The sequence below is a fragment of the Plecotus auritus genome (genome assembly GCF_963455305.1).
Source record: "Plecotus auritus genome assembly, chromosome: 6".
Lineage (NCBI taxonomy): Eukaryota > Metazoa > Chordata > Mammalia > Chiroptera > Vespertilionidae > Plecotus > Plecotus auritus.
The window spans coordinates 107,735,713-107,752,134 of record NC_137773.1 but is presented as its reverse complement, the minus strand read 5'-3'; the positions used below and the strand labels follow the sequence as shown (position 1 = coordinate 107,752,134).

General features: G+C 59.1%; 2 protein-coding genes across 2 annotated transcripts in view; both read right to left on the bottom strand.

Annotated features, from left to right (window-relative positions):
• Positions 1–16,422, bottom strand: part of OBSCN (obscurin, cytoskeletal calmodulin and titin-interacting RhoGEF) — a gene marked incomplete at its 5' end in the record, with an annotated part of 172,327 nt that overhangs the window by 8,076 nt on the left and 147,829 nt on the right. The window contains 10 exon segments of the mRNA XM_080676888.1: positions 350–427; positions 880–940; positions 1,631–1,831; positions 2,268–2,349; positions 2,526–2,694; positions 2,828–2,940; positions 13,925–14,036; positions 14,771–14,900; positions 15,222–15,324; positions 15,691–15,858. Coding sequence (XP_080533014.1) covers positions 350–427; positions 880–940; positions 1,631–1,831; positions 2,268–2,349; positions 2,526–2,694; positions 2,828–2,940; positions 13,925–14,036; positions 14,771–14,900; positions 15,222–15,324; positions 15,691–15,858 — 1,217 coding nt within the window.
• On the bottom strand, positions 5,960–11,860 carry LOC308250615 (uncharacterized protein; the record flags this gene model as incomplete). Its single annotated transcript, XM_080673291.1, has 3 exons — positions 5,960–7,664; positions 10,963–10,984; positions 11,814–11,860. The coding sequence occupies 3 exons, from the start codon at positions 11,858–11,860 to the stop codon at positions 6,579–6,581; spliced, it is 1,155 nt and encodes a 384-aa protein (XP_080529417.1). The 3' UTR covers positions 5,960–6,578.

Sequence of the window (16,422 nt, the reverse complement as noted above, 5' to 3'; positions counted from 1 at the left end):
ACAGAGTCATGAAGTGGGTAAGGCCTCAACCTATGGACGTGACTCCTGGGGCTGCCAGGTCTGAGAGGGGGGGCATCTAGGGAGTCTGTGAGGAGATGTCCCATGAGATGAAGAGGCCAGTGGGGGCCGGGGCAGGTTTCAGTACCATTTGGGGACAGCCTCTGCTCTATCAGAGACACACCCCACCTGCAGAGGCTGCTGGTAAAGTAGAGAGCTTCCCATCTCCCAAAGTGAGTAAATCCTGACAGGAAAACTGGAAGTGGGGGCCTGTGCCTTTCCAGCCTGCAGACTCCAGGCTCCCATCTGCCCCTCCCAGGGCTCTGGGACACAGGGTTGGTGGGGCAAGTACCTTTATGTCCAGGTGGAGGATGCCATGGCTGTGCAGGTAGTGCAACCCCTCCACCAGCTGTTGGATGTAGACCTTGACCTACGGTGGCAAAGGCCATTGCTCAGGCGAGACAGGCAGCCTCGACCTCCCCCTCCCCCTCTGCTTTCCTCCCTGCCCTGCGCCCATCTACCAGACCCCATGAGCCTGGGCACAGGGATTCCTCTGGGCCATGAAGGTGGGGAGGGTTTGGATGTGTGAAGCCACCTGAGCAAAACAGGAAGCTTGATGTTTCAGGGGAAGGCAAGGGTTGGCCCACTGGCCAGGTGCAGGCTGGGAGAGGGAAGTGGTGAGCCCTGGCCAGGAGGTCTTCGAGAGTTGACTGAGGAGCTGTGACACTTTGTGAGGCTCTGGAGACCCCAAAAGGTCTCTGAGCTGGGGCACACTGTGCAAGAGGGGAGGCTGTATCTGCAGGGGGGTGTGGGGGGAGTAGGAAGCCTGGTGGGTATACATGCAAGCCTATTGGCTGGGCAGACAGCTCAGGCTGCAGTCACCTCAGCTTCTGTCACCACACTCTTCTTGAACAGGCGGTCCAGTAGTTCCTCCGATGAGCACCTGGGGCTCAGGTCAAGGAAAGCTCTGGGGCCTGGAACCCACCCGACTCCACTCCCCATGGCATGTCTTATCTTGGGGTGGAAGTGGGGGTCCATGCTGGGGAGGTGGGTCCTCCGGGCTGAGAAGAGGAGCTGAGGCCAGTAGCCAGCAGCAGTTGGAGTGGAGACATCCTCTACTCTGCACAGAGCCCACACCCCCTGCAGGGGCAGGGGTCGCTGACTGGGGGAGGTGGAGGGGGGGCGGTGAGCACATGACACCCAGAGACTCTCAACAAGTGGTGGGGTGAGACCCAGAGGGGGCAGGGAAGGGGTATGGCCCTCCCTGGAGCCTGAGTGGACAAAGTAGGAATCCCAGCACTTGGGGCTCAGGGCTGCCATTCAAGCAGCCTGGCCTCCTGCTGAGAGAGGCCTTGGAGCAGGGGAGGGGCCCTGCCCAGGCTTGTCTTGGACCCTCTGGATGCAGCCCTGCTCAAATTCCTGACTCCAGGGGCAGCGAGCTATGAGGACAGGGCCATGTCTGGGCTGGTTAGTCACACGGCATTGCAACAGGAACGTGGGAGGCCCAGCTGGCTGCCCCCACTAGGAAAGAAGGACCGAGGACACCGGGATCACAGGCCCGCAGCGCCCAGGGGACCCCTGCTCTCCCGAGGCGTGCTCCCTCCTCGTGCTCTTGGGGCTGGGGGCTGGATACAGCTCCAGGACAAGGATGAGAGTTTTGCGAGTCTCAAACTGGTCCAGCAGCCTGGTAACCAGCGGGTGGCTCAGCTCTGCGAGCACATCTCGCTCCCGGTAGGCCTGGGTGCGCGTCCTGCTCCGCAGGGGGATGAACTTGGCAGCACAGGACATCTGGTTGCCCTTGTGCTGCACCCTCTTCACAAAGCCGAACACACCTCTAGGAAGAGGGGAGCCCACGCTGACTCCCAAGACAGCTCCAAGGAGGGAAGTGGGGTTCCTGGAGGGCAGGGGCTGGGGGAATCGGGTACTGGGGAGGCAAGGGCTCCCTAAAGGTAGGGTTCCCAGGGTACGGGCCTCCTGAGGATGAGGGGGCGGGGTTGCAGTTGATAGGCAGGTAGATTCCTGAGAGGTGAGGATTCTGGGAGAGCAGGGGCTGGGGGCTAGACAGGGTTCCCAGGGGGTCCAGAGAGGACTGAGGGGTGGCCTCTGATAAGTGGGGTCCTCAGGAGACAAGGATTTCTGGGGGACCAGGGCTCCAGAGGGCAGGGTTCCAGGGGCTGGGGCTGGGGATCCTGGGTGAGGGACTCCAGGAGGCCAGGTTTGGGAGATTGGGGCAGGGATGGGGGCGGGGCTCCTGGGGCTGGGGGAGATACCTCCCAATCTCTTCCTTGACTTCGTAGAAAGAGTGCAGTTTTCTCCGATAGCTTTGCTTCTCCGAGCCCAGGTCGCTGGCCCCTATAGCCAGGGAGCAGTCAGTCACCAGTGTGGACAAAGATCACCACCCTATCTCACTGTCCCCCAACTCTGTAGTATCTGCGGGGCAGTTCCCTATGCCCAAGCCTGTGGGAGCCCACAGGACCCCACGCCCGCAGGAAGCCGGGCTGGGACCTGGGAATGGTTCCCTCATTCACCTCCATGTACCAGCAGCTCCGCCTTGCACAGCACCTGGCCACCAGCATTTTGGGCCAGGCAGGTGTAGACCCCGGCATCGTGCTGGGCCACATCCCTCAGCACCAGGGAGTAGGTTGTCCCTTCCTGCTGCTGGCTGAGCCGCGCACTGTCCGCCAGCTGGACGCTGTCCTGGAGGCACAGGTGGTGGGCGAATCAGCCCAGTCCTGGGGCCCACCCTGCCTTCCAGGGGTGACACGCCATGTCCAGTGGGGATTTCACACTCTCCCTCCAGATACAGGGCCCCCACCACACACATCTCTACCTTATACCAGGTCACTGTGGGCTGCGGGTTGCCCTCGATGACCGCCTGGAATTGTGCTGTGCTGCCTCCCTGTGCCTGCACGTCCTCGATGGTGACCTGCATGGACGGGGGCCCTGGGGGGAGGAGGAAAAACGTGGGGAGCAGTCCAGGCTGCACAGCACAGCCACCCACCGCAGCCCACAATGCAGTCTGTGAGCGGGGCCTGCATCGAGACCCCCGAGGGGCTGGCAGAGACCCCAGGCGCATCGGGCGCCCCAGGTATCTCAAGGCCCTGAGACCCTCGGGTGACAGAGCCCCTCGGCCTCCCAGGTGAAGGCGGCCCCTCCTGATGCGGTGCAGGCTCCAGGCAGTGAGGAGGCGCTTCTGAGCACCCTCTCCCTGCTGGGCCCCGGCTCCTGGAGGCCGGCACACGGAGCATGCTAACTTGGGCTGCAGAGAGGACATCCAGGACCTGCTGCCTGTGCCCCCCTCCCAGGGATGCCCTCAGAGGGGACTCAGGGGCTGGGGTCGCAGGGGCGGACACAGCAGGCTGGCACCCATCTGATGGCTCCTCCGTGCAAGTGTCCCCCAGCCGACTGCACGGTGGGCACACACATAGCCTACTTGCTGCGGCACCCAGGTCGCTGGCCTTGTACATGTATGTCCGGTGCATGGTCTCTGTGAACACGTGGCTGCAGACATCCCAGAGCTCAGTGGCCTCTGTCCCCGGCCAGGCCGCGCTCTCCATCCTGCGGTCACGCAGTGGGGTGAGTTGTCTGCCACCCATCCACTTCTGGGGCTGGGCACTGACCCTGGTGGCAAGATGGGTCCCTGCCCCACCCCCACCCGGGGCTGCAGCAGACTGCATGGGAAGGAACGCAGAGACCGGGGCCCAGCCCTACGTGTGGAGGGGCTCCCCCAACCCCTCTCGCCCCGAGAGTGGCCTCTCCTCCTTGCACTGCCCTTTGGCTGGGGTAGGGCCGATGAGGAATGTCCTCGGGTGCTCTGAGCCCACTTCCTACTCATCCTGCCCTGCTCCCAGATGTCCCCTCATAGAATGCCCCGCTCAGTGTGCCAGGGACATTACCTGATGGGCACCATGCGTTCCTGAGCCGCGGCAGGAGCCCCCGAGTCCTGATCCTGGCTCCCAGGAGGGAGAGACTCCAGCACCTTCCTAGACTCTGCTGGTGGGACGCCAGGGCCTACTAGTGAGACAGAGTCTGGGATGTGCTAGGGGCTGTCCCCAATGACATGCCCCTGTCACCCTCCAGGGCCCAGAGGGTGGGAGCACAGGCAGAGCAGGGGTGCAGGGTCCGTGTCCCCAAACCCTGGACTCTTGCCGCGCATGTGCACCTCCTCCAGGACACCCACCTGTCCTAGCCAGGAACCCGGGGCCACCCTGATGCTGCCTACCTCTCCCACACCCCATCCCACAAGGGGATGCGGCAGCCTCTGTGGAGAGGCCCCCTTTGGCAGCATCCCTGGGGTTGCATCTGTCAGGGGCAAGGTGTCCTCCTCCTTCCTCTCCTCTTGCCCGCCACACCCCTCCCCTCCTCTCCTACCCTGAGCACAGGGTGCCCAGGCTACCTGCCGGGGCTCTGACCCAGGCCTCTGACACCCAGGACAGATGTACTAAGTGTGGGAACCTCCCTGAACTACCCCCTGCCTAGTTTCATAGATGGGTAACAGCCTGAGTAAGAGGTGGGCCTTGCCCAGGGCCCCAGTGCAAGGATCCTAGTGATACCTGGGTCCCCAGGGTTCTTCCACTTCATTCCCATAAGATGAGCACCCGTGACGACCAAGGCTTGGGTCGGCACAGAGGAGGGGGTCTGGGAGCAAGTGGTACTTGGCAGTCAGCCTGCCACTGGACCTCACCAGATTCATCTGCAGCCTCAGTGCCTAGGAGGGGGGGGCTGGCCTCCTGGAGAGCAAGTGGCTCCCTGGGGCCCAGGCCAGCGTGGTCCCCTGCAGAGGTTCCCGGAGCCTCCAGGCCCACCAGTGTCCTCTGGACAGATGTGCTCTGGTCCACTTGCTCCAGGGGAGTTGGGGGTGCGACAGCAGTACCTATGGGAAAAGTGGGTCAGCCTGTGGGGGTGAGACATGCTGGGTCCCTGAACGGGGGGCTTCAGGAACCTATCTCAGTCCTTAGAGATGCCCAGGTAAGACGAACAGGCTGCCTTCCCACCCACCACTCCTCTCTCAGGAGGCACTGGAGGTGGAAGCCCCTGAGAGAGAGAGGGCCCTGAGAGTGGACAGAGACGGTGCCCAGAGCACTGAGAGCAGAGCCCCACCACTCCTGCTCTTGTGCCCAGATGCCTTCAGGAGAACGTCAACTCCTCAGGAGCAGCTGAGCCTGGTACCCCTCCATGTGCCCCGTCGGCCCCAAGGTCTCAGCTCTTGCCATCCCTCATCCTGTGCTGGCCTCCCTCATGGCTCACTCTGGGTCCCAGGCCCAGTGGACCCAGCCCCATAATATAGGGAAACCTGCAGCCCAATGAGGGGCCTGGGGACCCACAAGGGGTGAGCACCCTTACTGTCCTCCCATAGCAGACCCTGTCCCCCTCCCAGGATGGGACTCCACCAGAGGGCCTGTCCGCCCTTCCCTCTAAGTGCAGCCTGGCTGGCCCAGGTCACTGCACCCTCATCTGGCCCTGTCCTGGCCTCCAACACAACCCCCACCTCTTCCCGAGGGAACCACCAGACTCTCCCTGCCCTCAGCCTCGGGTGCAGCCCCTTCCTCCGCCTGGCTGCCAGCCCCAGGTGGCATCACTGTAGTCGGACAGTCATGCCCACTGCTCCACTCGCAGCTGGTCCCCCTGCCTAGAGCCCTCCCCTGCCCAAGGACCCTCTCCAGCATTAGGGTACCCACCCTGTCCTTTCTCACTCCAAGGAGGACCCCACACACATCACACCCCCATTGTCTATCCTGACAACAGCCTGGCTGCACAGGGGCAGGAAGGCCGGCCTGCTCGAGTGCTGGCAGGCTGGTCAGGCAAGTGCGCTGCCTCTACCCAGGGACCTCAGACGGCCAGGACCCACCCAAGGCTGCAGCAGAGGGGGCCTGGGCTGCCCATGGAGACCCTAGGCCTAGAGGGCCCCTACCGCCCAAGTTCCAGAGCCACTGGAAGAAGCAAGAAGGAGCAGAATACAGGGTGCAGGAGCCAGTTTATTACCATCACGGAGTCAACCAGCAGAGGCTGCTTCCCACCCCAAACCCTGGCCCATGCTGCAGGGGAGGCTTGGAAAGTCTGCAGAGGGCACCCAGTGGGCCTTCCTGGAGGCTGAGAAAAGTGTCCATGGGAAGATGTCCCCCAAGAAGCCCCCACTGAGATGGGGGCAGCCTGGGCGTGGGGCAGGGGTGTGCCACAGCAGAGAGAGATGGGAGGCCACAGCCTAGACCAAGTCTACCTGCTCCCCTGCCCCACCCCCGCCACTCCCCCAGCCCTCGGTAATCTGGGTTACAGCTGTGCGGACAGTGTCCTCAGCTGAAGACCCCGGGGGGACAGGCAGCTGAAGTCCCGAGTTGCTGGAGAGCAGGGGGGTGGTCAGAGCACATCTCCTGAGGTGCTGGTTTCAGGCCCCACTCCTGAGCTCAAAACCCACGGCAGCTGTGAAGCAGGTGGGTGCTGGTGCCAGGCAGGGTCCTCGGCCCTAAGGCCATGCCCCTCTTTCTGCTGCTCTCATGCAGCCCTGTCAGCAGTAAACTGGCTCTGAGAGGGTCAATGTCTCACCCCCCAGCCACATGTGCCCTTGAGGGTCGAGGGTCGCAGCCTCAGCCCTGGGAGGGACTGGGGCCCTCATCCCCGTCAGGCCGAATGTGCAGGGTGACTGTCTCACCCACTGTCCCAAAGCTGACCGTGTGGGTGGAAACCTCCGTTTTGAAGCTGCTCTGGCCACTGTCCGCAGAGCGATGGACTTGGGTGCAGAAGGATGTGGCACCCCTAGCCCGGGAGACGCCAACAGGGCGGAAGACCTGAGGCCTCGACAGAGCGGTCCCCTGAGGCAAGCAGCTGAAGAAGCCAGGCGGGCCTCGGGGGCCTGGCGGGCGCCACACGTCAAGCAGGACGGGCTGTCCCACAGTGGGCTCGCTGATCTCTCTCTGGAGCACTGAGACCTCGCAGGGTGGGTCGTCAGAGACACTGGGCATGGGGTTGCTGCAGCCAAAGGTCTCCCCTTCCTGGGGCATGTAATCCTCCAGGTCAGCCAGTGTCAGCACACAGCCATCGCGTGTGAGGATCTTGGGGTCACAGCCCCGAAAGTCCTCAGCGCCCAGGGGCTCCTCCATCAGGTGGACACCTCTCCCCTCCTGCACCTCCAGGGGGGCCTCCTCTTCGGTGGCCACACAGAAGACTCTGCCCTGGGTCAGGGGCTCCTGGGCCAGCAGCTTGTTGTTGGAGTTGTTTGTGTTGGGGTCTCCTCCAGGGGTCCCACCAGGAAGCGTGAAGAGGAGCCCCGTTGAGCTTCCTGGGACCTCTCTAGCTGGAGAGGCACCCCTTGAGCCTGTTTTCTTCACCTGGACTTCGATGGTCTCCTCGACCTCCACCCACTTGGGCCTGGGCCCAGTGCCCCTGGGCAGGGCTGGCGTGTGGGCTCCGGGCTCTGTCACATACAGCGTGGGTACAGGGGGCTTCCAGCCTGGCTCCTCCCCAGGCCTTCGAAGTTGGCCAGCCCCTGGTGAATGCAGCAGCTCAGGGGCCGACAGGCCTGACCTGGGTGAACTGGCACGGCGCCGGGAAGGCGAGAGGGAGGGAGACTTGCTGGGGGACTTGAGGCGGCCACGTGGGCTCTTCACCACGGTGGTGATGGTCTCCTCTCTGCAGGGAGAGGGCCGAGAGGAGATGGCACGGAGACCTGCAGCCTGGCTTGCCACCCATGCCACCAGCACATTCAGGGCCAGCAGGAGAGATCAGTTAATATACCAGCAAGCAAAGGGTGAAACTACATAAGCTCCTACACATGCACTGGAGCCCAATCTCTAGAACCCCCAGCCAGAGAAACAAACACTAAGTCTCATCTGGTCAACCATGGGCTCTGGTGCGCAGACCTCAAATAAGAGTTGAGGCAGCACTGCATCACACAGGTGCCTCCAAACCCCAGACCAAGTCCAGTTTGCAAGTCCCTGTGGGTAGTATTCCCTGTTTATAGCTGTCTTATTTTGGATGCCAGTCCTCCTCTCAGAGCTAATGGCCAGCGTGCAAGGACACTGCCCCACAGTCCTCCTTGTCCATCCCACCAGTGTTGTGTGCTTTGTATCATGGGGTGAGGTGTCCAGCAAGCTCTCAGATGGCAGGTACCTCAGTGATATTGAGTTAGGGACAGACTGGGCAGTTGATGCCTCAGGTGCAGGTGTGAGAAGGTTGTCAGAGCCCCAACCTGCAGCCTGGGTTCCTGGCCTCTTGGTCTGGTGGTGTGAGGCTGGGCAAGGACACTTGGTGTGACTCTACTGTCATAGGCTTTGTGACCTCAGACAAGCTCTTCCCCTTCCTGGGCCCCATCTTCCAAACGGAGTTGGGCGAGAAGAAGCAGAACTCAAGGCCAGTTGCATGTGGGTGCACATGGGGTGCTGATCGGGGACTCTGCAGCAGCACTGGGGATGGGTCTGGCCCCCTTTTACGGGAGTGGACAAGACTAAAAGAGGCTCAAAGCTTGCTCAGGACCAAGAGTCAGAAGCCCACCAGTCAGCCAGGTCCTCCTCAGCCGTCCAATGCCCTGACCTGGCTGGGTGCTGTGTGTGAAATGAGGAACAGGCAGGGAGAGCAATGGGCTGAGTAACACACAGCTTTTCTGGGCCCCAGGACCTGCATTTTCTCTTGGGCTCAGGCAGAGGGACCTGGTGTGCTGTCATCAGCTGCCTGCCTGATAAGACGTTGTCTTTCTTTCTCCAGCTTTGCTTTTGTCTAACTCAGGGCTCCATCCAGGAGCAGTTACCCCCAGGCATGGCCCCAGAGATTTGTGGCCACACCTCAGGGTGCAGAGCAGTTAGAGGCCCTACCTCCACCAGCCCTCACCTGGCAAAGGGAAAATGCTATCTCCACTTCACTGAGGAGAAACTGAGGTTTGGAGTCAGAGCCTACTCAGGGCCAAAAACCTGCCTTCTTGCCTCATACTCAGGCCCAGAGGTCAGAGTCTGCCCAAACATCAGGGGAACCTGGGCCAGGTCCCATTGCTGGCCTCATGCTGCCTAATTGGCTAAGGACAGTGGGTCAGGTGGAATTGGGAAACTGGATCACTCCTCTAAAATGCCACTCCCACCCTGGCCGGTGGTGCTCAGTGGTTGGAGCGTCATCCCATGACCCAAAGGTCACAAGTTCAATTCCTGGTCAAGGGCATGTACCTGGGTTGCAGATTTCATCCCTGGCCCTGGTTGGGGAGCATGCAGGAGGCAACTGATTGCTGTGTCTCTCTCACATCGATGTTTCTCTCTCTCCCCCCCTCTCCCTCCTGTCCACTCTCTCTAAAAATCAATGGAAAAATATCCTCAGGTGAGGATTAACAAAAAAATAAAATAAATAAATGAAATGCCACTCCCACTACTGGGGTCACTGCTGCTCCCATAAGAGCATGTGGGCATCCTGCTCTAAGGCCATTGATTGGTACAGCTGTGGGGCTCCCAGGTGGTAGTCTCTCCAAGCCAGTTGCTTTTCCATACCCATGGCTCCCCAGTACCCCTCACTGTGTGTGTGGTGTGCCCCTGGTAGGGGACATGCTGTGCCAGGCAGTTGCCTCCCTCCACTTCTCAAGCTGAACAGGTACACTCCTTGCGGGGTGAAAGTTGCTACCACCATGAGCCTGGAATACAATGGACTTTAGGGTACTGGAGTCACCTAGTCCAGTCTCCAGTTGGCATGAGTCCTCTCTGACCACCCCCTCTTCCCCCACGCCACATAGGGCTGCCTGGCCCATCTCTGCTTCTCAATATGTCATCCATAAAATGTGAAAATAACAATACTCCTCTCATGGATGAAATGTAGAGTTGATCTGTGTAAAGCTGCAGAGTAGTTGCATACCTCCAGGGATGGGGTGCTCATTGCTGCCCCAGGCAGCCCCATCTATTGTGGGTGGTGACCTGCTTTGTGGGAGGAGGAAGGAAGTCAAGGAAGGGTTAACCCAAGACCTTATCAAATGTGTGAATATGGGATTCTCTAGCAACATGACTAACTATGGGCCCTTTAAGAGGCTTGAGGCCCTTGGGGAGCTAAGAGGTTGCCATCCTGGAGTTCTCAGTCACCTGGCCTTAGTCACCTTTCTTGCCTCCTGGCTTTTGCAAGCTCTTCTACCACATCCACCTGCACGCATCTCCTATTGGAAGTCCTTTCAGATTGTCCAGGCCAAAACCAATCACGCCCTCCATGGCTTCAACTAGCTCTGGACCTCTTGTGTTATTTAATTATCAACAACCATGTGTCTTTTTTCTCAGCTTTAAAGGCCCGGAGGAAGAAGAAGGACAGTGGGTGTGGCACCGGGGAAATGGGTGCGTAGTTAGCTTCTAATCACGAGCCACCCTGAGAAACCTTCTTTTCTTTCCTGAACCTCAGTTTTCCCATCTTCCAAATGTGAGGATTGGACTTGGAGATGTCTAAGGGCTCCAGAGCTATGGTTACACTATTTTAATTAATGTCAAATTAGTGAAAGTTAAATTTAAAATTCAGTTCTTCATTTGCACTAGACACATTTTAAATGCCCAATAGTCACATGCAGCTGTAGTAGATGCTGTAAAACATGTAATATTTCCATCCTCACAGGAAATTCTGTTGGACAGCAATACCCTAGATCCCAGGGTGTTGAAGGGTAGAAATATGCCTCTGGCCCAGCAGGACACAGTTGTCAGTCCCAGGTCTACCCTAACAGGTGTGACTCTAGGTGAGACCCTGTGAAGTGTGCAGAGTAAGTCTACCCTCCTGAGGCAGTGCAGCCATGGAGAGGGTTCTGGGGCCCTGAAAGAGAAAGCTCTGAGTGTGAAGGTAGCCAAGTCCCAGGGGAGTGAATTCCCTGGGAGTACCTGCAAGGTGCTGGCAGTCTGTGTGGCAAGCAAAGGCAGTGAGGGCAGGCAGTCAGGCAAGCAGGTGCCAGACCACACGGGCAAGGTCCAGGTGGGTTAGTGGGCATGCAGGTGGCACGGCAGTCAGAAGGAAGGTTAGGAACACGCCTGCACTTACATGATGACGGTTTTCTTGGGGACTTTAGTCTCCTGCTCAGTGACTACAAAGAAAACAGTCGGAATAGCGAGGGTTACAGATCAGTCAGCATGTAGGGCTGAGCTAGCTAAGTGGCACGGCAGTGTAGTAGCCCGCTCAGCGTAGGAGCACCGGGTCCAAGCCCTGCTGGGCCGTGTGCCCCTGGGACACTGTCTCAGCTTAGAGCTCCAGTTCCCTCTTTGAATTGCTGACCTGTCTGCCTTGAGTGGTGTGGCAATGCATGCTCCAGGAGGGCAGGGCCTGTCCCTCTTGAGGGTCTTGCAGGAGCTTCAGATAGAGCAAGGCCCTTTCCTAGGCTGCCCATCCAGAAACCCCCGCTTCTCCTTCAGCTATGTGCCTGGGGAACCCTGGGAATTTGTCAGACCTAAAGTCCTACTTCTCAGACATAGAAACTGAGGTCTAGAGAGAGGGAAGGAATAGCCTGTGGCTGCACAGTGAGCAAGCAGCCAGACTAGAACGATAGCTGATGCCCATTTTACAGGAAAAAAACCCTAAAGACCAAAGGTGTCTCTAGGAGAGAGTGGCTGGAGTCCTGGAGGAGGCGCATCTGAGCTCTGCGGCAGAACACAGAGGCCCATGGGGAGCAGCCTGCAGATGCCTGGGCAACTAGGTCTCCCCACAGGAGCGCCTAGCTTTCCTCCTCCCTGGAGCAGCAGGATAGGGCCTGTGATTCCTGTCTTCTGATGGGGGACCCAAGTCCCAGAGACAGAACAGGACTTGTCTGGGGCCAGGAAGCAGTTATGCCCATCATCTGACGGCCTCTTTTTCTGCAGCTTCTGGGCGGGGTCAGGCTTCGCTCAGGGATGTCCCACCCAGTCTTGCCCACCTGGACAACAAGGATGCCACCGGCTACCAGCATCCTTAAATCTCAGCATCCCCTCTCACCATCCTGTGTAAGTTGAAGGGTAGGCTCTACTTTGCTGCAGAGCCACATGGAGTAAGGCTTCGCCTTAGGCAACCAAGAGCATTTTAAACTTGTCTCTGATTAGGTGCATGTGAATTAAATGTACTAGCTGAGTCTGTGTGGCACTTCGGAGTCACATTTACTGTGTGTGTGCACACATGTGTGTACGTGTGTGCCTATGTGGGTATGCACACAGGTGTATGTGTGTGTGTGCATGTGCGTGTTTGTGCAAGCTGCTTCCTGGAGAGAGGGCAGCCCATTGGGAAAGAATGGGTTCAGACAAAATGCCATATATTTGTCTAAGCTGGGCCCAGAGAACCAGCCTGTTGGCTGCCTCCAGGCAGACCCTGTGCACAGAGCAATGGCAGAACCAGGCCTCTGCCTCTCCCTCCCTGACGGGCCTGTCCTGCTGCTCTTGAGAGTGCTGGCCTGGCCCCCCTGGATGGCTTTGTTCCTGACCTAACTGCAGCCTGATAGGCTCTGGGCCCTGGTGAATACTGGCGACCATGGGAGGGGTGCAGACGTGCGAAGCAGGACTTGCAGCCCAGTGCAGTTTCACAAGCGAGGGGGCAGCGCCCACTCCACAGGGCCAGCTGGCTGCGGGTCACCAGGTTATCGATAAAGCAGCAGGCCAGGGTTAGGAAGCGGGAGGTGGCGGGCTCCACCTCCAGGGTCTGTGAGGACCGGCCATCTCCCTGAGTGAGGCACAGCACTTGTCCGCACTGGAGGCCGGTCACGGAACATTGACAAGAAAAGATCCACTATGACAGTGAAGAGAACGGATCTGTAGGACGCGCTTATCCCAAGCCGAGAGGGAGCTCCGAGCCCCCTGCTCAGCACATCCCCTGGAGATGCCACCAGCAGGAAGTGGAGGTGCCAGAGATAGCCCTGTCTTCCGGCAGAACTGGCCGGCAGTGTAGGCAGCCCTCTGGGGAACGAGGAACCAGAACCCTTGCCCACAAGAGAGGGATGGGTCTCCATGAGGGCCCTGGAGAGTCTCAAAGGCCCTGAGGCCAAGTTCTGAACTCTAGGAGGCCGACTCTGTGAGGATCCAGACAGACAGTGGCCCCCAGACGCTGGGTCCTGAGAGGGACTGGGTCTAGTGGCCAAGGACCACAGCAGCCAACTTTCAGAATTTGGGAGGACACACATTTCAACTTGTCCTACTATGGGAGTTGCAGCTCCACCAGGTGTTAGCCCAGCCCCAGCCTGTCCTTGCATGTCTCCAGGGACAGGAAGCCCACCACCTTCCAGACAGCCCCTTCCAGGTGAGGCAGCTCAGATGGAGAAGCTCTCCCCATGGTGGCAGCCTGCTCTGTGAGCCCCAGAAGGCTGCTCTCTCAGACTGAGCAGGCCCAGGACAGATGTGAGCTGCCCTCCTCCCCGTCCTGGCCATCCTCAGCCAGGCCCAGCTGGGACCCTGGGGTCACAGTGTGTGTGAGTGGAAGCATGAGGCACTTCCCTGCCCTTCGCCTCCTGCCAGAAACATACCTTCCCAAATGAGGCCCATTCTGTAGTCTGGTCCACCTCTCCCCCTCCCAGGACCCCAGGGGCGGCCCCAGGCCAGGGATACGCAACATGGACAGCCTGCCTTGTATGGAGGGACCAGAACCATGACATCCGCTCCATCTCCTGGGAGCCAAGCTGGAGCCCAGCAGCCTACACTCTTACCGTTCCTCCCGCCCCTCCCATGAGGACTTGCTGGCCGCTGCCTGGCGGGCTGCCCAGGCCCGGGTCTGCCCTTTATACACACTCGTTATTCCCTAGGGCTGGTGAGCAGGGCCTGGGCCCTGAGCCCTAGAGTTGTCAGACCAGCCATGCCCAGGTTCTGGGTTTATGGCCCATCATCCCCATCCCACCCACCTTCTATTCCAGTCGGGCCTCTGCAGCCCCTCCATCCAATGCCTCTTCTCCAGGGAGCACACCCTGATTGGAAGGACTGATGGTGTCACCCCACCCAGCCCTGCCCACGTGCATGGCAAATCCAGCCAGGCCGAGACCTTCTGCGGCTGCACCTACCTTCCACCACAGCCACGTGCTCCCGGCGGCGGTGCGGTTCCCTGGCCTGCAGGGTAGGGCCCTGCAGGCACAGCTCCACGCCATCGCGTACGGAGCCCAGCCGGTTCACCAGCTGCGGGACAGACACAGACGGCAAAGGCTACTTAGAGTCCAGGGAGCCTGACTCACCCCTTTGGGGATGTAAGGACTGGAGCATGGGACCAAATTGAACTTACAGGGCCCAAGCTGACTTGAGACCTGACACGGAGGGCAGACCCCTCCCGGCCCACCCCAGGCTGCCAGCAGTAGTATCAGGGAGGAGACTGGCCCCAGACAGACACAGCCTGCACACACTGTCCCTGGACCATGAAGGGCAGGACAGACGCTGCCCAGAGCCCCGCTTATGGAGTCCTGTTAGCTCATCCTAGATGGGGTGGCAGTTGCCTGGTTTCCCTCCTGTAACAATGGGTGGTGTGTGACAGTGGCCTGGTGTTCCCTCTCATCAGAAGGTGAGTGACAGTCTGGTGTCTCCTCTCTCACCACGGTGGCGGGAGACAGTTTCATGGTGCCCCCTGTCTCAGAACGGACTTTGGTAAGTCTGTTGTACAATCTCTCATCATGAATGGTAGGTGACAGCAAGCCTGTGTCCCCTCCCTCATCATGGATGGTGGTGGCAGTGGACCTGATATCTTCTGTCTCATCTGTGGACGTGGATGACAATGGACTCGAAGTTCTGCCATGGACCCTGCGGGACCTGAACCTGGTGTCCACTCTACATCATGTGTTATCGATGGTGATGACAAGGTTGTCCCCATGGTTGTCCCCATGGCAAGCTCCCCACCACTTCCCTTCATCCTCCCTCCTCACCTCACACTCATAGTGGCCCAGGTCCTCCTTGCTGGCCTTCCGGATCTCCAGCACCAGAAGGCCACTGCGTGGCTCACTCAGGGTCCGGTACTTGCCGCCAGGGGTCAGGAGGGCCCCGTCCTTGTACCACCTGAAGCCAGCAGCCCCAGTAGTCAGTGGGGCCTCTCCAAAACCACCAGTGCTCATGACCCGCCTCACCCATCCCACAGACCTGGTGTCCTTATGGCGCCCACCCTTTTGGATGCCATCTGCCCAACATCCAGCCTGGCAGTGCCCTCCTTGCTGCAGCTAGGGCTGTGTCAGGCCATGCCCTCAAGACACCACTTCTTACCCACATGGCTGAGCTTCTGTCTAGTTGACTCAAACACAGTGAACATGCTGCCCACCCTCGATTTATAGGCAGAAGTGGAGGCCCTGGGGCAGGCCCACCCGCCTTGTCCACCTAACTCACCTGATCTGAGGGTGTGGGGCACCTTCGATGGTGCAGGTGACCTGGGTGTCTTCTCCTTCCACAAAAGGCACTGCCCGGACCTTGTTCACAAACCTCGGGGGGACTGTGGGGCCGCAGGGTGGGGAGGAGAAAGGGAGAGACACAGAGAGAGACAGAGAGAAATGGAGAGAAACACAGAGACAGGTAGAGATACACAGAGAGATAGATTGAGAGACACAGAAAGACAGAGGAAGGAAGAGGTAGAGATACAGAGAGAAAAGATGGAGAGATAAAGACACAGAGAGAGGAACACAGAGACAAAAAGAGGGAGAAGGCATAATGTGCAGAACCCCACCCGGACCAATGAGCCCCCAGACTTGGGTCAGACGTCCACAACCCCCTCCAGCTCTATCCGAATGCCTGCACCACCTTGGGGACTGCTGTGGTGGGTATGGTCTGGGTGCCCATCCAGCCTCCCTCCCAGGCTCACCCTGCACCAGGATCTTGCCCAGGGTGCTGGCATTGCCGGCAGCGCTGGCCGCAAAACACATGTACTGGCCGGAGTCAGCACTGGTCAGATTGTCCAGGATGAGGGTGCATGAGCCATCAGGGTCTTCAATGAGGATGTGGTGAGGGTCCACCTCCACTGGCTTCCCATCTGGAAAGGAGGGAGGCCGTCATAGAGAGGTGCACGGGGACAAGAGGCGGGGCTTGCCTGGGGTCACGGTCACAGGCAGTGATGGGATAGGGGGTGGTCCTGAAGCACAAGGGCCAGGTGCAGCTCCCTGGATACGTCCCCAGGCCTTTGTGTGTACAGTGTGGCCTTTGGAGGGTAGGCTTTTATGTGGAGGCAAGGGTAGGCTTATCCCATTCCAATAACCAGACCCTGAGCCACCTTGCCAGTGATTCTGTGACCTCCAGGCACCTCCAAGGCGCAGACCTCCCAACCCCAACAGACACACTGTCTGAATACCCACCCAACCTAATGTCTCCAGCCATCATGTAAGTCTTTCCTGGGTGAGGAATGGGGAGAGGTGCACCTTTCACTCTGAAGAACTCTTTCCTCCATAAATAAGTAAAATTCCATAAACAAACACTTTCCAATAGCTCTGTGTGTGCTAAACAAGGTGGTTTAAATTACAACTATTCATAACCATAATCTTGACCTTTAATTACAGGAAACCTAAAAAAATGATTTTAACGCATACAAAACAAAGCCTCC